This window comes from Pelobates fuscus, chromosome 9, assembly GCF_036172605.1.
Source record: "Pelobates fuscus isolate aPelFus1 chromosome 9, aPelFus1.pri, whole genome shotgun sequence".
Classification (NCBI taxonomy): domain Eukaryota; kingdom Metazoa; phylum Chordata; class Amphibia; order Anura; family Pelobatidae; genus Pelobates; species Pelobates fuscus.
This window is the reverse complement of record NC_086325.1, coordinates 49,105,584-49,129,639: the sequence shown is the minus strand read 5'-3', so window position 1 is coordinate 49,129,639 and position 24,056 is coordinate 49,105,584. Positions and strand designations below refer to the sequence as shown.

At 40.2% G+C, this 24,056-nt stretch overlaps 1 protein-coding gene across 1 annotated transcript in view; it reads left to right on the top strand.

Annotated features, from left to right (window-relative positions):
• TRPC5 (transient receptor potential cation channel subfamily C member 5) overlaps positions 1 to 24,056 on the top strand; it is a 284,905-nt gene that overhangs the window by 246,152 nt on the left and 14,697 nt on the right. The window contains exons 8-10 of the mRNA XM_063431927.1: positions 21,738 to 21,944; positions 22,158 to 22,199; positions 23,301 to 23,390. Coding sequence (XP_063287997.1) covers positions 21,738 to 21,944; positions 22,158 to 22,199; positions 23,301 to 23,390 — 339 coding nt within the window. The remainder of the gene's footprint in view (positions 1 to 21,737; positions 21,945 to 22,157; positions 22,200 to 23,300; positions 23,391 to 24,056) is intronic.

Here is a 24,056-nt window from a genome sequence, read left to right as displayed (position 1 = left end):
GAAGCTCTGTTCTATGAGCTAAACCAGTGGTACAGGACTTAACTCATTGGCCAAGAGAGATCAGCTGATTCTCCCAGTCAATGAACAGGCCCTGACCCCTCAGGAGAGCTAATTAAAGATTATAGCATATGTATCCATCTTTAATTTATTGATGTGAGGACACAGGGAGTGGTGTCCGGTGGATCTCAGGTAAAAATAAATAAAACCATTAGCAGATGGTTTGATTATTTACATTATTGGGCACCAGGCCCCTCCTGTCTCCACAACCACTGCAGTACACTCATTTTCTTGTTAGTGAATTCTAGTTGTCCAATAAAGGCAGGTAAACTAAAAAAAAAAAATATAATGCAGCAAAATGTTTTTCCATTGTGGAACCAGAGAAAACAAATACATAATTAGAAAACTTAATTCTGTTATTACCCTTCGTTAGTTGGCTTTTTTTGGACATTCCCCACAATGCTCTGCATATCAAGGGATGGCAGATAGTTATAGAAGCTGTACTGTGTGTGGGGCGAAAGCAATCTGATATCAATGGGCTTATTGTTTTCAGCCGGAATCCCAGGTGTTATAGAATAAATTGGGGGTTGTTAGGGACCATACCATTTAGCCTTTCATGACACAAGTATTATAACATCTATATGGTTATTTACAGGGAAATGGGACAATTGTTTAAAATATTGGTGGCATTTTATGCATCATTTTCTTTTCTTCAGAGGGCACTGAGGACATACAAGAGGCTAATACACGGACATAAGGGAAGTGGAGAAAAGTATACAGAAAATGCTCTATATCTCTGCCAATATGGCACTTTGGGGGGAAAAATACACAGAAAAGCCGCATCAGTTACTCTAACAGGAGAACTTTAAATTCTATTTGGACAGAACTATATTCTCAATGATTATGTTTCCTTACACTATCCAGCAACATATTATAAACCCTTCCAGGGCCGGCCTTAGGCATTTTGACGCCCTGTGCGAAAAATCTTCACAGCGCCCCCCCCCCCGTCATCCATGTATGCTGTAATGTTTGTGTTGTCTGTGTATGTGATAGTAGGTGTGATGACTGTGTGTGATGTGTATGCTATGTGTGATATTTGTAATGGGTGTATTAACAGTGTGTGATATGCGTGTATTGGTTGTATGTGACACACACACACACACACACACACAGAGTCAGACGGCCATACACACACACACACACACACACACAGGCAGACAGTCATACACACACACACAGACACACAAAGGCAGACAGTCTCACACACACACACACAGACACACACAGGCAGACAGTCAGTCATACACACAGACACAGACAGTAATACACACAGACACACACAGAGGCAGACAGTAATACACACAGACAAACACGCAGACAGTCATACACACAGACACACACAGGCAGACAGCCATACACACAGAGGCAGACAGCCATACACACAGAAGCAGTCATACACACAATCACACACACAGAGGTAGACAGTTATACACACAGAGGCAGACAGTCATACACACAGAGGCAGACAGTCATACACACAGACACACACACAGAGGCAGACAGTAATACACACAGACACACAGTGGCAGACAGTCATATACACACACACACACACACAGGCAGACAGTCTCACACACACAGACACACACAGGCAGACAGTCAGTCATACACACAGACACACACAGTAATACACACAGACACACACAGAGGCAGACAGTAATACACACAGAGGCAGACAGTCATACACACAGACACACACAGAGGCAGACAGTCATACACACACACACAGACACACACAGGCAGACAGTCATACACAGACACACACACACAGGCAGACAGTCATACACAGACACACACACACAGGCAGACAGTCATACACACAGACACACACAGGCAGACAGTCATACACACACAGACAGTAATAAACACAGGCAGAGAGTCACACTCACCTGACAATCCCACAGTTACCTGTGGAGTTCATTGTGGAGGCAGTGCAGCTCCTGGTGACTGTTTGGTGGGGAAGCAGGGACTCCTTCCTACTTCCCCTGCAGCAGTTTTCCGGCGCTTTTAGCTCCGCCCCCGCCGCACGGTAAGCTCCGCCCCCGCTGCAAATTTAAAAAAAAAAAAAAAAAAAAATTTAATTTTTTTTTAAATCCACGGAGCCCCCTGCTCCATGGCGCCCTGTGCGGCCGCACAGCTCGCACACCCCTAAGGCCGGCCCTGAACCCTTCAAATAATCAGCCCAGATCTCAGATCTTTTAAACTTAAGTATTCTTGTTTTATATATATTTTATACATTTAGTTTTTTTCACATAGCCTTCAACATAATCATAATCTATATAATAATATATATGCTATATCCGTCTCTTGAACATGAAATGGAATCTCAAAAATATTAACACAACAGCTGTATATGTCATAAGACATAAATAAGATCAATCGTTATTTGATGGGATTATCTAATTACTGATATAATTTAGTAAATAATACTCATGTGATAAATTGGAGGCATGTGATGATACTCATCTTGTAGAAATCTAGATACATCTTTCGTTTATTTTAAAACTGATGACTTTAACAAGTGATGACTATTCATAACAAATTCACTTACTGTTTTGGCCTTATCTAATCATTCTATTAATGGTTGTGTTTGGAGGGGGTGTGGGGGCAGAGAAATGGAGAGTGAAAGGGTGCTAATTCAAAAAAGGTGATCTAAAAAAGATGTGGCATGGAAAGACTACATTGTGGTGGAAAATATTCCCAAATTGAATAGAGTAAATTATTTAACATAAAACAACGATGAAGAAAGAATTCAAGAAGAGGTCAAAGAAAAATTTCATTTTGTAGGACATTAAAAGACCTCTCCTCAGGATTAGGGGGTGTTTTTATCATTTAATAATAATAATAATAAAAACTGTAAAACAAATGTGACGGACTGGAAAGATAAAACATCTGTTGTTTGGGTTTGTTTGTTTTCTTGGTAATCATTTTAAACTTCTACACTTTTTCAGCACTATATTTGTGTGTGTTGACGCAAATATGTTTTACTGCTGGTCTGGTCATAAAGATGATAGTGTTACAGTTAACATACTTATCATCATTTAGTGAATTAAACACATTTATTTAAACTGGCAAATAGCACCATGCTTTTATGTGTACAGCTTTTGAAAAGGATTTATTGTAGCCCATTAATGACTAGTTTGTTAAGAGTCAAGGAATCCTTTCTTTGTACCCAGCTGTTTTCAGTATGATACATATCAATTTTTGTGTGTTTGAGAACGTTGGATGCATAGTTTATTCTGTATGATAATGAGGGGAAGTAATGTCAATTTTTTGTTTTTTAATGTAATATGATCATATCAGTTGAGGGTACACAGTGTTTTCTTATAATTGTTGCAACATGTAATAAAAAGCATACAACAAGTATAAAAAATACTTTTAAAACGGTTTAAAAAGGAATTGTGAACAAAGTGGAAAAAGAAGCCTCCAGACCTTCTGATAGGCAAAACATAAACCTGACATCGAGTCATGGCAGCAAAAGGTTCGCAATGTAGGAAGAAGTGTGCTTGCCATGTATGACAGCTGTAAATAGCTTGATTTCTTTGCAATCTGTAATTAAGGAATAAACGACAGACAGTGGTAGGAATACGTTGATTCCAAACATGCGAGCTAAGAGTGGGTTGTGTTTATCAGAAATAGATTTTGAAGTATTACTGATATTTCTGTAGACATGGAAAGTAAAAATACACATGCAGAAGGCTCCATAATGGGTTCTAACAGTCCAAACGGTGCATCACAGCTATTTTGGTAAGGTGGGCAGCTCATCCATGGAAGTTTCTCCTTTGGGTGATGGTTTTGGTCAAATCTACCAGGCAAGGCAAAAGATGTATGCTTCATCACAACTCTTCTTATTGGTACAGAGAGGACCCAATATATTTGTTTGGCAAGACATTACTTGGTTACCCTTAGGTTTTTTTTAGGTTTTTTATTCTTTATTTAAATAATTCCATAAATGAACATCACAAAGAGTACTGCAATGCCAAAGGAATACCCAGTAACATCCACAGCAAAGAGACATGTGAAAAGAGGGTGTATACTTTCAGCAATATTTAAACATGCAGAATGAGGTTTTTGGTTTTAATACATGGTAAGACAGCTAAGTAAAGTCTGCTTAGTTCTATTCCCCGCAATATATGTGAAGTGTGAGATTCTACTTACTGGAGTCAAGGTTGGGTAAATGTGGCAGATATGATGGTATAGAGGTAGTGGAACGGAAGCTGGGCTCTATCTAGTGACTATGTACGATCGGGTAGGTTACCCTCAGTTTTATTATTAGAGACATTTTTTGAAATTTAAATACAGGAGTAGATCCCTTATAAAAATACAATTTTGAAAAAAAAATTTTTGAGAAGTTCAATCGGATCGCTTGCAGGTCTATGTTAGATTGGTGCTTAAGAATCTGAACTTGCTATTCTCGAAGAGACAATACCAGCTCTTGAAGCCTTCTGGAAGTGTGTCATGCATGTACAGGGTTTACTTAAAGAGCTCTGGCTATTCTCCATTTGTAGATTACAATTCTGGATACAGGGCCTTCACTCTGGATTGGATTAGTTAGACAATAAAAGTCAAAATTTTCTTCGCACCATCTTAAGTTAGGAAGAAAAATGAGAGTTGCTCAGAAGAGGCAATCGCACCATATGACCAGCAATTAAATTGAAAAGACACACAGGATAATTTTAATTATTGTGTGATTAAATATATCTTTTATATTGGCGTCCTGGAAAGCACTTAAACATTCTCGAACATGAGAGAAATCTAAATTAGTTCTTCCTGGCAAGATTCTCTTTCTAAATAAATTAACTCTTTAATCAAATACATTCTTCAATATTTAGTTGTGTAAACATTTCTTCTTATATGATAAAACTCATCCTTACTCTAGATCGTGACTTCAAGATTTCTAAATTAAGCTTATTCTTTCCACATATCATGTTTGTTCTTTATTTTACTGATTTTTTTTTTTAAATTACGTTTTCTCCTTCTTTTTGGTCATGTTGTTTTGTTTTATTATTCTGTTTTGTGTACAGTGTTGTAAAAAATACACTTGCACATTTGATTTCTTAATGTGCGCAACCATGGTAGGGGCATATGTATTACTATTGTTACAGAGCACTAAAACAAATGTGACTACGCTGAACGAGCTCAAGGTCTGTTTATCGTGTGTACATGACAGAAAGATTTGGGAAGGTGGCATAAATAATGGTAGTACCATAAAAGAACAAAAAGAATTAAAAAAAAATATGCAGGGCTACCTAGCAGTGAGTAGGGAAGGGGCATAGCTTGTAGATGACATCAAGGACCCTGAATGGTCAGAGGCTCTCGCTTCATTTGGGGAACAAGATAAGTAAATCAATGGAAGGACTGGAAAAGGGTACAATGAGATATTGAAGATTGATTTTACAGTCCCACTTTAAATGTGGCCTTAGGAATAACGTTGAGGGGGCAGAGAACTGATTCTCTTTCCAAATTCACTGGCAAACTGGGAGTGTATGTACCAAAAAAGGATGACGATGCTGCTGAGACATAGGGAAGGTACCCATTTGGAACATAAAATCAAAAAGGACTGGGCTATTTCAATACCATAGATTTCAATAGTCAAGTATTACACTTTTTAAAGTGCAATACTTGTCTATTGAGGGTATATCTGTTATAGAGAAAACACAGTCCTTTTTGATTCTATGTATGCATTTGCTATTGTAGGTTAGAGGTATTTCCGTACGTAAGACATGCGGTCAGCCCTTGGTGCCTTTTTAACCCTTTAAGGACACATGGCATGTGTGACATGTCATGATTCTCTTTTATTCCAGAAGTTTGGTCCTTAAGGGGTTAAGTACTGCTCTACCATCTCCACACATTTAGAAGATACTAGTTTGGGGTCAACCGTTCATTCTTCAGATAATGCTGATAAATAGGTCAATCAACTTCATCGTACTGGGCCCTGGCCCTGTCTAACTCCTGGGTCCTATGCAGCTGCCTAGTGTGATTATATTACTAATCCTACTCTGGTATATATTAATCTACAACATGGACATGGAGATTTATTCTGGTTGCAGTGTGTAATACATCCAAGACCTGTATGTTGCTAATATTCCATATTATTTAAACAAAAAAATGCATGGAAGAGAAAAAATGTTTACAGATATGCTGAACTACAAATCTCATAATTCTCTGGTCACTTATTGCATTTAAAGAATTCTTGGCGTTGAAAGCCAGCAGCATCTGGGAGGGCAGAGATTGGGATTCCTGCATTAAGCAAGTGCTACAACCAGGCCATGGTCATAAAACTATAATAAAACTATAATAAATACAAATGTTGGCAAATAATGACTACTTAGTAGTATTTTCACTTCACAGTCCATGTTGATGAAGATGATTTCTTAGTATATAAGTTCAAATAGAGTATGACTAAAGGAAATAAATTCAGCATTGAATGGCTTGCAGAAGGCATGGAGAATGGCAGCTGCTCTGCAGAGTTCTACAGTTCAAACATTATCGTGCTGTCCTCAGAATGTAGCCCTCCCATAAGGAGAAATTGCATTCAGGGATGTAGGTCAAAACCTCATTAGTTAGATGCTAATCTTCTCTGACATTATCATGCAATAGATCTCTCGAATGGTGAAAGGGATACTAAGATACTTGGCTGGTGTTTGATTTGTCAGTGTCACCTTTAAAAAGGTAAAAATGTTTTAAACCCTTGATTAAGGCACATATTCTTCCTTATTCTAAATGAATGTTTTTATCTGAGTTTTCCCTTGAGAAGACTTGTCTAAACAGCTCTGTGACGGAGGAGCTCGGTTAATGCTGCATCATTGGTTTCTCTGCTCATGTCCGATAGAAGACCAGGGTCAGGCAGAAATGAGTATATTCAATTCCAGGAGTGAATTTCAATCAGGTGAGGTTTTCCCACTGGGCTGTAAGTAGCTACTTGAGAATCTGTCCATAAGAGTGGAGTTCTAGAACTCTTCTAGAGGCCATCTCGGTCCATAATACCTCTCCGTGATGTGCAGAATTGTGATATTCTGCATGAACGTATCTACCTTCTTTTACATACATTCATTAAGACTAGAATAGATAAATAAGCATGGAAGAGCAAGTGATAGGGAGACATAAGGAGCACACGAAGTATATCAAACCTGTTATACTGGACAGCCAGAATTAGGTTTCTTTAAGCAACTTGAATTCTGTACAGAACTGTAGAGACATGTTTGACTAAGAATAGGTTTGGGTGGGTGACCTATAACTGGATACTGTAATGCTCAGCTAAGTTGGAGATGATCATATGCTGGATGCAGTTCTTTTTGGCTCAATGAATCCATACAGAATATCCTGTAGCATTATCAGTCTGATTCTGTTGATAAGAACAGTACAGCCATGAAATCTTATTGCAGGAAACAGCATTGCACAAGGAAGCACGAAGTCCCTGGGCATTTAAATACAACCGAAAAATATAATCAAAAGTGCATAAAACATTGTAAGGTTGCTCATCTGTGGTGCAGCTTGCAATTAAATGTATTATTATTTCTATGATTGGAAGGTGGGAATATTGAATAAACGTTGGCATGTTGATGATCGGCTCAGCTACTGACTCTGTTAGCAAGTAGACTAATTAATGAGGTTTTACAGTTTTATTATCTCAAGTGCTCCTCTATAGGGATGCTGTAGTATTGCAGGGAGAAAATTTATAAAAAATAAACACAGACATGACAGTATGTTGAAGTGATAATATATCAAAACACGGGATTCTACCAGTTGCCACAAATGTATCGGCAATTTCAATAATTTATTGATACATTTAAATCCTGACAAATATGAATTTTAAAAACCAATTGGCTACTCATTATTATTATTTATAAAGCGCCAACAAATTTTGCACTGCTGTACAGTGGATGGACTAACAGACACGTATTTGCAACAAGACGAGTTGGACGCACAGGAACAGGCGGTATTGAGGGCCCTGCACAAATAAGCTTGCATTCTAGAGATAGTTCGGTAAAGGGGCACAAGAGGTAAGGGTAGGATGCATTTCGTGTACTATACTAGGTTGCTAGAATAGTTTACAATGAAGACTTGGTTTTTTTTGGTGACACAATTTCAGGAGAAGAAGGAAGTTGGGCTACCATTTTGCGAGGATGAAAAGCTATTAACAGTTTGATTGATATGCTTTCGGTAAGAAATGCGTTTTCAATGATTGTTTGATGCAATGGAGACTAGAAGAGAGTCTAATGGAACAGGGAAGGGAGTTCCATAGGAACGGTGCAGCCCTAGAGATCTTCAATCCTTATCCAAAAGTAATTTCCTATTAATTGCTAACCCTGTCTAATAAATAATTTACTGGTTCCAATCTAATTTGAGAACACGGTCACCACTACCTGGTCCTGTTTATCGTAGATATTCAATATTCATTAATCAATATTGGAAACTACACCCTAGGGGGCCGGATTCTCTTAGCAGAATAAAGGTTCACACTGCTTACTGAATAGAAATTTTCCCATAGACGTCAGTGGAGGAACTTCTATTCAGTAAGTGTAAGAACCACTCACCAGATGTTCACTCTTCTTATGCAAAAAAACACATGCCATCTGCCATAGCTTTTTCCAAGAGAACCTATGCCTCTATGAACCAGATTCTAATTGAATACCAGTTATCCCATTTGTTTTTATAGAAAAGCTGCTAACCAATCACAAGAGATACAGCAAATGTAGTTTATCTAATGGAAGGAAACCCTATAGGGAACAAAAAAGATTTTAAAAATGACAATTAGATCAAATTTAGCCATGATCCATACATTCTATTCATCCGATTTTATTTTGATGACATATTGCATAGCTGGGTTGCTTATTCTCGAACATGTTTATTGCCATTACATGTTTATGTTTCTATACTATGCTACTATTTCATGCAAGTACACATACTATTCACATTGTCTTATCAGTTCATATCCCTCGTTTTAACATTCTGGGGGCTTGTTTTACTGAATATTATTAATGGTGTACTGTGTATTGTGGTAGATTACAATGTTATTTTAAACATTTCTATAATGACATTTACTCTAAAAATTATCTGCTGATAGATTGTTAGACTGTGGAATCATTTTTGTGCGCCCCAAAAACCATGACCATCATTGGAAACATTATATGTAAAGTTACATTCATTCTGTTCCATATATCATATCCAAATGCCTGAATAGAGAGCAGCTTGCTAAGAGTACAATAAATTAAATAAATGTATCCAAACAAAATCCAGGGCCAGTTGCATTTGTTTGATTTATTGCACTACAGCCTTGGCGGCCACGCTTTGTTCTTCTGTATTTGATACAGAGCCTAGAAGCAGTCTGTTATCGGAGCACCTTTACAAGTGAACTTATTTGGAAATGAATACTGAAACCAGGGCAGCATTGAATATAGACCCATTGGTATATAGATAGTCAGACAGGCATGCAGACAGAAAAGCAGATTGATCAATCGACGACTGATAGACAGATTGATAGATGGTAATAGAGAAGGTGGCTGGATGGATTATAGATAGACCTACAAAAAAAGAGATGAATAGACAAGCAGATAGGGCTAGAGGTGGACAGGCAGAGAGATAGCCAGACTGGTAGACAAACAGTCAGACTAATTGACAGGCAAACAGGCAGATAAATATATGACTGATGGATGATAGATAGACCAATAGAACAGGTGATTATCAAAGGACAGATATATAGACAGACAGATAGATAGAGAGATAGATAGATATATAGATAGATAGATAGATAGATAGATAGATAGATAAAAGATATATAAAAGATAGATGGATAGATAGATAGATAGATAGATAGATAGATAGAAATTGACCAACCCAAGTAATAGATAGATAGGGATGCATGACACCACAGGTCAGAGTTTGCATGTAATAGTGACAAAATCCTTTGAGAATTTCATTTGCATCATTTTAGGACATTTCTAGCATCTACATTTTTTAATGTTTAATGCTTTTTGCCGGAAAACATGTATCTAGCAGCGTTAGACACGTGTGCATTTTGAGTTCTTCATCTTTTCAGGGCATTTATTAATATTCAAATACAGGAGGGTTTGCCAGAAAATAAGCTTCCCTATGGCACTGAATGGATACAGTTACTATAACCCGCTGTGTCCCACCATCCCCTATTCTTTACCTCGTATAATGTTGTCACTGTTAACTCTGGTACATACTGTACATCTAACAATGAGAATAACTGTGCGCTTCAATTAAGCCATGCTGATTCTTTCTCTCCCAGTTCCTTAACTATCTAAAAAAATATATCTTATTTACCACGTGTGTTTCTTGTCTGCTCTTAGTCACAATTTTCAGTTTTAAAGAAAATGTATAGCTTTGATGCCCTTTACCACTCTTACTGCTTCCTGGCTAGCGAGGTTGCGAATTACCAAAATTTGTAATATATTTCATAGCACTTCATAGCACTATTTTTGAGTAATTAAAAATTGCAGCCAACTTGTCATAATTTTTTACAAGTTTTTGGTTATATATATATATATATATATATATTGCCAAATGCCTTTTAACTACTGGTTTACTAGCATCAGGTCACATGTGGACACTATGACATGTGAACCAACTTTTTGAGAGAGTCTGGTTATTAGCAGGGCCAGATTAAGAGCCCAGTGGGCCTGGTGCTGACAATTATGATGGGGCCTAATTACAGAAACTTATCGACCAAAAACACTAAAACAGTCATACCTCCCAAGAGTCATGTATCTGATGGAGTTGGTGTTGGAGGGAAACTTAAAGGATGCAGCTATAAGAAAACACATACTCTATGCTAATCTCTTTATCTAATTAATGCTTTCATCTTTCAAGTAAATCCATACCCCATAACAGCAGTGTCCATGGGCGGGGTAAAAGGGAGCACCATTGACGCGAATCACGTGACCCGAACTGCCAAAAGGGGAAAACATGCTCAAAAAGGGGGCATGTCTGTCCAAAGAATTGGAAGGCCAGCCTGGCATCAGTGTCCCTATGTATCACATTGTCAATGTCCCCATGTCACCCAGTCCCCTAGTCTCCCAGTGTCTGTGTCCCTATTTCTCCCAGTGTCCCCATGTCTCAGTGTGTCCGTGTCACTAGGATACTAGGGGACACTGAGAGACATGGGGACACTGAGAGACATGGGGACACTGAGAGACCCGGGGACACTGGGAGACATGAGGACACAGACATTTGGGGACACTGGGAGAAATGAGGAGACAGACACTAGGGACACAGGCATGGGGACACAGACACTAGGAGACATGGGGACACAGACACTAGGGACACTGGCTGGGAGGCATGGGGACAGACACTTGGGGACACTGAGAGACATGGGGCACTTGTGGACATAGACATGGGGATACTGGGAGGCATGGGGACATTGAGACATTTGGGGACACTAAGGACACAGAGACATGGGGACACAGACACTGGGAGACATGGGGACACCGAGACACTGGGGACACTGGCTGGGAGACATGGGGACACAGAGACATGGGGACACAGAGACATGGGGACAAAGACACTAGCTGGGAGTCATGGGGACATTGAGAGACATGGGGACACAGAGACATGGGGACACAGACATTTGGGGACACTGGGAGACATGGGGACACTAAGGACATAGAGACATGGGGACACAGACACTGGGAGACATGGGAATGCTGAGACACTAGGGATGGGAAACATAGGGGACACTGGCTGGGAGTCATGGGGACATTGGTAGACATGGGGATATTGAGAAACATGGGGACACAGAGACATGGGGACACAGATACTGGGAGACTAGGGGACACTGGGAGCCATGGTGACACAGACATTTGGGGAAACTAAGACACTAGGGACACTGAAAGACATAAGGACACAGACACTAGGGACACTGGCTGGGAGGCATGGGGACACAGACACTTGGGAGCACTGGGAGACATGGGGCACTTGTGGACATAGACATGGGGACACTGAGACATTTGGGGACACTGGGAGACATGGGGACACTAAGGACACAGAGATATGGGGGCACAGACACTGGGAGACATGGGGACACTGACACTGGCTGGGAGACATAGGGACACTGGGAGACATGGGGACACTGAGACACTGGCTTGGAGTCATGGGGACACTGAGAGACATGGGGACACTGAGAGACATGGGGCACTTGTGGACATAGACATGGGGACACTGGGAGGCATGGGGGCATTGAGACATTTGGGGACACTAAGGACACAGACATTTGGGGACACTAAGGACACAGAGACATGGGGACACAGACACTGGGAGACATGGGGACACTGGGAGACATGGGGACACGGATACATGGGGACACTGAGACATGGGGACACAGAGACATGGGGACACAGACACTAGCTGGGAGTCATGTGGACATTGAGAGACATGGGGACACAGAGACATGGGGACACAGATACTGGGAGACTAGGGGACACTGGGAGCCATGGTGACACAGACATTTGGGGAAACTAAGACACTAGGGACACTGAAAGACATAGGGACACAGACACTAGGGGCACTGGCTGGGAGGCATGGGGACACAGACACTTGGGGACACTGGGAGTCATGGGGCACTTGTGGACATAGACATGGGGACACTGAGACATTTGGGGACACTGGGAGACATGGGGACACTAAGGACACAGAGACATGGGGACACAGACACTGGGAGACATGGGGACACTGAGACACTGGCTGGGAGACATAGGGACACTGGGAGACATGGGGACACTGAGACACTGGCTGGGAGTCATGGGGACACTGAGAGACATGGGGACACTGAGAGACATGTGTCCACATGTCTCCCTGCTGCCTTTCCCCCCATCCTTCACATACCTGAGCTGTAGTCTGTCTCTGCAGGCTGGGAGCTGCTGTCTGGACTCTCTGTGCTGTGTAGCTGCTCCCCCGCGGATCAGTGAGTAGAGAGAGGCAGGGAGATGCTGTAACTTCCTATCCCTGCCTCTCTCCACACACAGTGACCCCTACTGGCCGGTGCTGGTATTGCAGAGTAGTCTCCGTTTATACGGAGAAAAATATTTGCATTTGTATTGCTGGTATTACTGCAGTACCGTCATTGCCAGGCAGCCTCCAATACCAGCTGTGCCTTAAAATACCAGTCAGGTGGTAAACCTAAGAGTAGTCTGCTAAAAAAAAAAAAAAAAAAAAGTAAAAAAAAAAGTTTTTTTTTTTTTTTTTTTTTACAATGGGCCTATTCCATGGGCCTGGGCCTGGAGCTGCAGCTCCATCAGCCCCTATGTTAATCCGGCCCTGGTTATTAGGTATCAGGGCCTAATTGTACCTGTAGTAGTATCAGGGTTATACTATTCATGAATTTCCATCAGGAGACCTTCTTCCATTTTAAGCTATTTTGATATGTGTAATTGCAATCTTTAGAATTTTAAGGAGTGGTAATTTAAGGTAGCAATGAGCAGATTGTTTTCATTATTCACTGCTTTTTACAGGTGTAGCCTGCTATTATAATTTATGAATTATCATTATGAGTATTATATGGCTTGCAGCCATTTTGATTTTGTGCCATGCAAACCTTTGTTAGAAATTAATAAGGTAGAATAAGGTAACTTGGAGCAGCCATTTTAAATGCTTACAGCCTTCATCATGAATAGATTTTTTTACCATTATTAATGAAGAAATTGCATCATGAGATATCCCGTACGATCCTAGGAACATTAACAGTTTGAGCCACCACCTTTATTCTTCACATAGAGATGGCTAATGGGGCCAAACAAATATGGTTTTGGAGCTCCTGCTTAAATGCTAATTCTTCTTGACCTCTATGCTGCCTTTGACACTGTTGATCATGTTCTCCTTCTTCAAGCTCTTGAATCACTCAGTCTATGTGACTTTGTCCTTTCATGGTTTTCCTCTTATCTCTCCCAATGCTCATTCAGTTTCTCATTTTCTAATGATACCTTCTCCCCTCGACCTGTCTCAGTTGGAGTCCCTCAAGGCTCTGTCCTTGGTCCCCTTCTATTTTCTCTTCATACTGCCTCTCTTGGCAAACTTATTACCTCATTTGGATTCCACTACCACCTGTATGCTGATGACACCCAGATATATCTCTTCTCCTTGGACCTCTCCCCTGCTGTCCTGCAACATGGCACTGCTTGCCTTTCTTCCATCTCTGACTGGATGTCCTCCTGCTTTCTGAAATTCAATCTCTCTAAAACTGAGCTTCTTGTCTTTCCTCCGCCTAATACTGATCCTCCTCTTTCGCTCTCCCTTCAAGTTAGGGGTATCCACATAAGTCCATCCTTGCAAGTGCGCTGTCTTGGCGTCATACTTGACTCTGGCCTCACCTTTGAGCCTCACATCCAGTATGTTGCCAAATCCTGTAGATTCCATCTTAAAAACATAGCCCGCATCTGCCCCTTTCCTACGCAAGATGCTACCAAGGAGCTTGTCCGTGCTCTAGTAATTTCCTGCATGGATTATTGTAACCCTCTCCTAATTGGGCTTCCCAAAAGCTGTATTGCCCCGCTACAGTCCGTAATGAATGCTGCCGCCAGACTGATTTTCATCTCTAGTCGGTCCTCTCACACCTCACTCCTCTGTCAGTCCTTACATTGGCTTCCTGTGTATATAAGTCAATTCAAAGTGCTAACCCATACCTATAAAGGACTGAACAATTCTAGACCCTCTTATATCTCTTCACAGATCCATAGGTATGCCCCTTCTTGGTCTTTCGGCTCTGCCCGTGACTTTCTCCTGTCCGCTGCTCACATCCGTACGGCCAACTCACAGGACTTCTCGCGGGTCGCTCCTGTAACGGATCGACGGGCACCCCGACTGGGTACCTCCGTTAAAGGATGCTCCTAGCGTTTCCTGAGGACTCCAAGCACTCTGGCAGACACCACAATCACCGAACCGGAGAAGCATATAAATCCTCTTAAGCATTTGAATGCTATAAACAGCTGAATAGGCAAAACCATACGAATAAGTTTGGACTCCTAGCAGTCAAACTGGAACAGCATACAATAAATCCATCCCCAATAATGAGACGACACTTCACTTTGAGGGTTAAGCAGGAACTCCAGATTTATTCACACCACCTCCTTTTAAGACATTCTCCCATGCAAGGGAGGGATTTACAATAATTATTACAATAGCCAATCCCATAGATGTTACCTCGCACACATCTCCTCCCCTTAGATTAACACTTAACATAATTATACAGTACACACTTTTCCCCAAATCTTGGATGTACCCCAAATATGAGGGTACACCTTTAAATATGGTACCCCCTGGTAGCCCTGATCTGGGTGAGGAACATATCCAAAATTCACCCAGATCAGACCAGGGCTTCGGGAGTTATGAGCAGGTGAAGATTTTACCGACCGCATGGGTAAAGTATCCGAAAATAGTTCCATGTATTTTGGCCCTGCGGTCGGTCACAGAAAAGGGAATGAAACACACGAATTGACTGGGTTATGGAGCTTGGGGAGGATTCGTATGAATCCCCTTGTTCGTGGGATCCTTTCTACCTCTCAGCGGTGTTTGCCTAGTCGAGTGTCCGATTTTAGTTCCAGACACTCGACGGCAAAACACCGCTGTTCGGGAGTTTAAGATGGCCGCCGCCACGTGTTTGTTTCCCGAATGGCGGCCACCCAGAGGACAAAGAACACATTATATAGATTGCCAATTACCCGTGTAACGGATCGCCTGGCACCCCGACTTGGTACCTCCGTTAATGGATGCTCCTAGTGCTTCCTGAGGACTCCAAGCACTCTGGCAGACACCACAATCACCGAACCGATGCAGCATATGAACCTTCTCAAGCATAGGAATGCTGTAGACCGTTGAATAGGAACCATACGAATAGGCTTGCACTCCTAGCAGTCAACTGGAACAGCAAGCAATAAATCCTCCCCCCCAATAATGAGACGACACATCACTTTGAGGGTAAAAACAGGAACTCTGGACTGGCTCATCCAGCCTGGCTTTTATTACAAGTGTTGAGAATACAGGACTGCCCACAGGGAGGGACAAAACAACCAATAGCATAATGGTTACAACCCCCAGGTTCCCTCCCCTCAGATAACCAGTTAACATAATTATTACAGCCAGGGAAAATACAGTTTTTATACATGTGCTATAACTTTAAAACCATACATCTTCATAACAATTACATATTTGGAATCAGCACACTTTAAACATAAACCCTTCCAAAAATCAGCCAAATCCCTCCAGTGGATCAAAAGTTAGCTGGAAGTCCTTTATGACCGACCGCAAGCACATTTTCCTGCCCAAAACAGTTCCATAGATTTGGGCTGTGCGGTCGGTCAATTTCATGCCGAAAAACGAATTTCAAAAAATTTCAAACGGGACTTAGTCTCTGGAGCTGCAAGTTCAGTATGGAAGAAGGTAAGGGTCAGCGGTGTTCGGTAAAATGTGTAGCCGATTTCAGTTCCACAGAATCTTTAGCATACACCGCTGACCGCGTTCGACTGAACAAAGATGGCCGCCGCCACGTGCAATTAACCTGCCGTAACCTCACAGCCTGGGAGGTAAATTGCCTGCACACTTTAACTTCTGGGTGGTCCGCCTGTGTAATACTTGGTTCAGTAAGCCCTATTTACTGAACCAAGAGGGAGAAAGCCAGGGGCAAGTTATTTTACAGGTCTGGGGACATAGTCTTAAAGGGGCATTGTTCACCAAAGTTACAAGATGTCCCCAGACGGTTCTTAAAGGGCCATACACACCAAATAAAAGTCCATACGTTTTCAGGGGCCATAGTCTTAAAGGGTATTGTCACCCAAAGTCTCAATATGTCCCCAGACAGTTCTTAAAGGGCCAGCAACAGTACAATAAAATACCATTCACTGTGCTTAAAGGGCCAGCAGTCGCACAATAAAATACAATATGCCCCAAATAATCCAGGGGCCATTGTCAGCAGGTAGGAGGCGGGCAAACAGGCTTCTCCAGGGCCCAGTGGCGAGGTCGGTTTCGCCACAACCCGTTTGCAACATTGTTGCAAACTGTAATTGGAGGCACACTTATTCCTAGGTGGTCTGGTTGTTCGGTAGTTTCACTCAATATAATGAATGGAGTGATTCTACCGAACAATCAGTTGAATGCTGCAAACACATATACAATTTAACCGAACACACAGAAACACACATAATATAAAAGACATCCTTACTGTAATCTGCTACAAAGTCTTGTTCCCAAAAAGTCATAGTATTTCCCTGGCCGGTTCTTAAAGGGCCAGTAAGGTCATACACAATCCCTTATTTCCAGTCAAGGGGTTTAAAGGGTCCCATCTTCCCGGGACCCTAATCACTGGGCAGGAGGCGAGCAAGCAGTCCCCTCCAGGAAACTGGGGCAGGTTCTGGTACAGGGTCCAGTCCGCTACAGCTCCCTTCCTATGGAATAGCCTGCCTACCACCATCAGACTCTCCCCTAGTCTTCAATTGTTTAAGAAGTGCCTTAAAACCCATCTCTTTAGAAATGATTTAAAAAAAAGAAAAACATCTCTTTAGTAAAGCTTATGACCTCCAAGAGTAACCTCTACCTCACATACCTGTCTCTTGCTCTCTCCTAAAGGGCAGCACTTTACTCTCTCCTCCAGCTCTGCTTCACTCCTACCTTATTTGATTGCTATTTCATGTCCTAGTGTGTTTTATACCCCACCTCCTATAGACTGTAAGCTTGTTTGAGCAGGGTCCTCTTCATCCTATGGTTCCTGTAAGTTTTCTTGTAATTGTCCTATTTATAGTTAATCCCCCCTCACATAATATTGTAAAGCCCTACGGAATCTGTTGGTGCTATATAAATGGCAATAATAATAATAATAATAATAATAATAATAATAATAATAATAATATATCTATAATATGTGTGTATAATATATAATAACTATATATTTATTGTATATATATTATAAAAAATAAATTATAATTAATTAAAAATAAATAAAAATATTTTTAAAATGTTTTTAATTTTTATATATATATAATTTTGTTCTAACTGTATTTTGATATAAATATATATATATATATATATATGTATATATATTTATATCAAAATACATTTAGAATGAAAAGATATATATATATATATATATATATATATATATATGTATATGTAGCGGAGAGCCGATCTTGCACAGCTATTCTCCACTAGGGATCCCAGTGAGGCTCAGGAACAAGGTGATGTTAAGTCCACAGGCAAGGTTTCCAGCAGGTAAAGTAATACAGCAGTATCCCCATCGCAATCCCAATAACTGGACGACACACAGTTTCAGGAGTAGTCTGACAAGCTTTATTCCACAGTTCCTTATAAAGCCCTCTCCCATGCAAGGGAGGAGGTTCTAACACTTAAGACATTATCCAATCTCTAAGTAGTAACCTCCCACAGATCTCCTCCCCTCCTCTAGCATCATAATCCCCTTATTGTGTACACAGTTTTCCCCGAGTTTTGGATGTACCCTAAATACTTGGGGTACATCCACAAATCCAACATCCCCATATAGCTCTATTCTGGGGGACCAACATACTTAAAAATTAGCCCATTCGGATGAATGGTTCGTGAGATATGGGGTTCCAAAGATTTGACCGACCGCATGGGTAAAGTATCCGAAAACAGTTCCATGCATTTTGGCCCTGCGGTCGGTCACAAACAAGGGAATGAAAACAGGCGAATTGCCTGTGTTATAGAGCCTGGAGAGGGTTTGAATGAATTCCCTTGTTTATGGGGCTCTTTCTACCGAACGGCGGGTCATTCGGTAGTTTCCATACGAATTTCTGGAAGTATGGAGGTCTCAGCGGTGTTTGCCTAGTCAAGTGTCCGATTTTAGTTCCAGACACTCGACGGCAAAACACCGCTGTTCGGTAGTTTAAGATGGCCGCCGCCACGTGTTTGTTTCCCGAATGGCGGCCACCCAGAGGACAAAGACCACACTGCACTGATTGCCAATTACCTGTTTGCAACATTGTTGCAAACGGTAATTGGAGGCACACTCATTCCTGGGTGGTCTGGTTGTTCGGTAGTTTCATTCCCTTGTTTTATTTTGAATGATTCTACCGAACAACTAGAGGAATACAATTCTTTACATACATTTAACTGTCATTATACCCGGATACCCTGCTTTCTATACATGTACATACACATTAAACCAGCCATATGACCAAATACACTTATTCTCATACATGTCGTGGGACAGCCCGGTACCAATCCGCTACAGTATATATAAATAAATAAGAATAATAAGAAAAATACATATGTCCATATACATAATTACATAAATAATTTCATAAATATACACGTAGACTTCAAACATATAAATATGTATATATATTTAAATTCTACATGCATATTTATGTAATATTTTACACAATTAAGTAATTTTATAAATTGCAATTTGGGGGACCTGACAACCCAGGCGGAAAGTCCAGAGAATTTAATTTGCTAGCACTATATTTAACCCTGTAACTTTCCAAGACACCCTAAAACCTGTACATGGGGTGAACTATTTTACTCGGTAGACTGAATACAAATATTATTGTTTCAAAACAGTAAAACATATCACAACGATGATATTGTCAGTAAAAGTGACGTATTTTGCATTTTTCACACCCAAACGGCACTTTCACTGATGATATCATTGTTGTAATACATTTTACTGTTTTTAAACACTAATATTTGTTTTCAGCAAAGTCTCCTGGATATAACAGTATCCGCCATTTACAAGTTTTATAGTGTTTTTGAAAGTTACAGGTTCAAATATAAGAGAGTTTTTTCACATTTAAATTTTCCAGATTGGTTATGTTGCCTTTGAAAGTGTATGTAGCCCAGGAATGAGAATTACCCCCATGATGGCATATCATTTGCAAAAGAAGACAACCGAAGGTATTGCAAATGGGGTATGTTTAGTCTTTTTTAATAGCCACTTAGTCACTAACACTGGCCAAATTTAGCGTCCATGATTGTTTTTTTGGATTTTTAACACACAAGCAAATATAAATGCTAACTGTGGCCATTGTTTATGACTAAGTGGCTACTAAAAAAGACTGTCCATACCCCATTTTGAATACCCTGGGTTGTCTACTTTTCAAAAATAAATGGTTTGATGGGGTAAATTACATTGGCCAGCTTAAAAAATGTCCCAAATAGGACATGGGTGCATGATGACCAGCTATGAATATTCCAAGTTGGAAAACTGGAATGTGCACCATCCAAATAAGGTCTTTTAGCCCCCAGAGAACCCGTCACACCTATACATGGGTGGTATCCCAGTACTCGGTAAATGCTGCAGAACACATATCAGGGTGTTCTTTGGCAGTAACCCTTAAATTTCTCAGTACATGTATTCTTAAATTGCTACGTGTGTTAAAAAAATCACCAATTTTTTTTTTTTTACATTTGGCATTTGGTTAGTTGTGGTAAAATGGATGCATGAAAAGAGTCAAAATACCCCAAGTTTAATAGTTGAGCGAACCCGGACTGTAAAGTTCATGTTCGTACCGAACATTACGTTTTTTGGACCCCGGACCCGAACACGGACATATCACTGTATGTTCAGTTTGGAGTACGGTGTTCGACGATTTAATGATGCGTTTTGAAAGGCTGCAGCCAATCAACAAGCGTTTGACTTGTGTGCCCTTAGAAACCATCACAGCCATGCCTACTAAGGGACACTGTAGCACTTTTTGGTTTATGTATGGCTTTTAATTTCAGACCTGTGATCAGCTGGCGGTCAGATGTGTTCCACCGTGGAACGCACTAGTTACTTCTTGTAATGTGAGGTCATGTCTGGCATCCTGATCCGGCTATATCCGTCTGATGAATGGAGTAAAGTTCACGCATGTGTACGTGCGAATAAAGTTGCACATGCGTACTGCATCTTTTCGGCTTAAAAATTAATAACATTGATTCACACGAATACATACGAAATCTGTTATACAGGAAATCGCATATACATACGTATTGTGTGCTTTTGGAGTCAAACGAACAAAACTAAAACATACGAATACATACGAAATCTCATGGATGGATTAGTAACAAGCATCCTGTTCATTCATTTTTCATTATTCATGACTTATAATGAACTTTAAGAGAGCCTGTACAGGCTTTTTTGTTATTCTGTCTCTCACTGTTAAAATGTACCTACCATTAAAATTATATACTGATCATTTATTTGTCAATGGGCAAATGTTCTGAATCAGCAGGGGATCAAACACTTTTTCCCTCACTGTATATAATGTTAAAACTCGCTGAGCACCATAACCACCATAGCACACCGTAGCGCCATGCGGTTATGGTGCCAGTATTATCCTAACATTGTGCAGTGGTTTTTCAAATGTTTTGACAATTACATGACATGTGAGGGAGCTTCTAGCACCATAACTACTGCAGTGCTGTGTAGTGGTAATGGTTTGTAAAGTGCCCTTCCAGGCAGCAATAGTCAAAGCTGCCCAGAGAGATGATTTTTCTCTGTGATGTTCTAGGTTAACAATGGGAGATGTCGATCTGTATACTTTCTGGTATCAATAACCGTAGAGTAGAGAAAACAAGTTCATGTATTTTTACCCCACTTCTAGACTTCTTCAGAAGGCCTGGAACTGACACTTATAAATGTAATATTGTGTCAGCAATGCAAACAAATATATGTTGATTCTTTTTCACATCCAAGAAACCTCTTGCATTTACAGGACCATGCTGACATTGAATGGAAATTTGCTAGAACAAAGCTATGGATGAGTTACTTCGACGAAGGCGGGACCTTGCCACCTCCTTTTAATATCGTTGTTAGCCCAAAATCCATCTGGTACTTTTGCAAGTGGATCCACTCTCAGCTGTGTCCTGGCAGAAACTGTGAAGATATACAGAAGCAACACGAGAATCTCAAAACCTTCACCGTAAGACGCACTCACTTTTTAAATAACAATTCTTTATTAATAATGTACTAATCTCTAACTGCTTTACAAGCCTATGTGGCTTTTAGCTGCAAATTCCATGTTCTATGTCTTACCATCCCCTTTCTCTTCACGGCCACCAGGGGACCTCTTGAAACATTTGCAAGGTGACTAAATTGGTGAAAGCTTAATTCATGTATGCATTTTTAATTACAGGAACGACACGCTGACAACCTGATTCAGAATCAGCATTATCAGGTAACCTCTGCTCCATTACATCGTTACAATGCTGTTTTTTTTCCGCAGTACTTGATTAAAACATTTGTGACAAGTAAGATTAGATCGTCCATTACAGTACAGTCTGTTGGACACTGTATGCTCCCTACTCTGAATAAAACATGCATTGCTTTTACAGCAAATGTCGGTAAGTCATTTTTTTTCTGGCCCGTTGCCTTTAGAGCAGGTTCATGTGATTCAAGCCTTGCATTCAGTAAAACAATTGTTTATTCTGTGAAAGAGGTGACGAGACGCATTGGGACAACATTTTGACAATCTGAAATACGAAGCCAACAATCTGTATTTAGTGTCGGTTACAAAGGTAGACAAACATTTTTTAAATAAAGTTCAACAAACTGCTGAGATTTTACTAGCTAAGATGCATCAAATGTTCTTTAGAATAGGTCCTAGTTTAACCCCTTAAGGACCAAACTTCTGGAATAAAAGGGAATCATGACATGTCACACATGTCATGTGTCCTTAAGGGTTTAAATATAGTTTAAAAAAAATTATTTTTACAATAAAAAAATAAGGTATTAAATTCTAATAAAAAAGAAAAACAAAACAGAATGAAGTTCTATTGCCTTATGAATGAAAAATTAGTAAATATGTAAGATCAAAATGAATCCAAAATGAATTTTAAAAATGTTTATAACAGGTGTGAATAACGTATTGTTTCATGTGAGTAATTGAGTGATCTGTTTTTTTACATAATTATGGAACATAAAGTCATGGTTTTCAATGTAATATCTTGCGGTATTGGGACACAGCTTAGTATATATATGTTCAAGGATTTGGAAGAATAAAACATTACAGGAATTCCTTAAACTTTTACTATGTATATTCTCTGGGTCCTATTAAATGTGGAGAGATTTTGAAAACATATTGTAATATGATTGTATTTAATGTAAGAGATTTCTTTAAATCATATAGGCCATAAGAGAACATATTTCTATGTTATATCTGATGCTTCCTGTTTTAGAAATACTACAACTCCCATATTGCATAGCAGAGGCCATTTCACGAAAATCTACTCATGACAACAAATTATTCATTTTATTTCTATGTTCCCTGATGTCTTAGGAGGTTATCAGAAATCTGGTGAAAAGATATGTTGCAGCAATGATTAGAAATTCAAAAACCAATGAAGGTCTAACAGAAGAAAATTTCAAGGTAATGACAGAACCAAATGATTGCCAAATCCATTTTAAGCATGTGCACTATATGTAAGATTGTATCTCTGGATTGTATATTGAATTGGCCCATTCTTAACAGAGGATGTCCCAAGCAGCCAGGGGTATTAAGGAGATGTGATGAGAGAAGGGTAAGAATATGAGCAGAGGCTGGAATTATAAAAGGAGAGAATTTGGAACTGTGGTGTTTCAGGGAAATACACATGGGGCTAGTTTGTAAGAAGAGAGACATATGAGACAAGGATGGGACATAGAAAGTTGTAAATATGAGGGGAGAATGAGTAAAGATACGGATGTGTGAGAGACAATGAGCTTCTGCATGTATGTCTGTGTACATAGTTACAGGGATGAGCATGTGTCTGCGCGTATAAGGGAAATGTGTGTGTGTGTGTCTGTGTGTATGTATGTATCTATCGATCTTTCTAGGTAAATAGATAAAAAGTGGTAACCAGTATAATCAATTAAATGGGCAGCTACATACAAAAAAGCGACTTGGCAAATAGAAATATTAAATTCAAAGTATGTAGTATGTGTGCTGCAAAGATGTAGGCAGTGGCGGATCGCCCCCCCCCCCCCCCCCCCCCGAGATTCTCCCTTGCTGACTAATGCCCCTGACAGCCGGCAGGGGAGGGAGTGAGAGAGGACC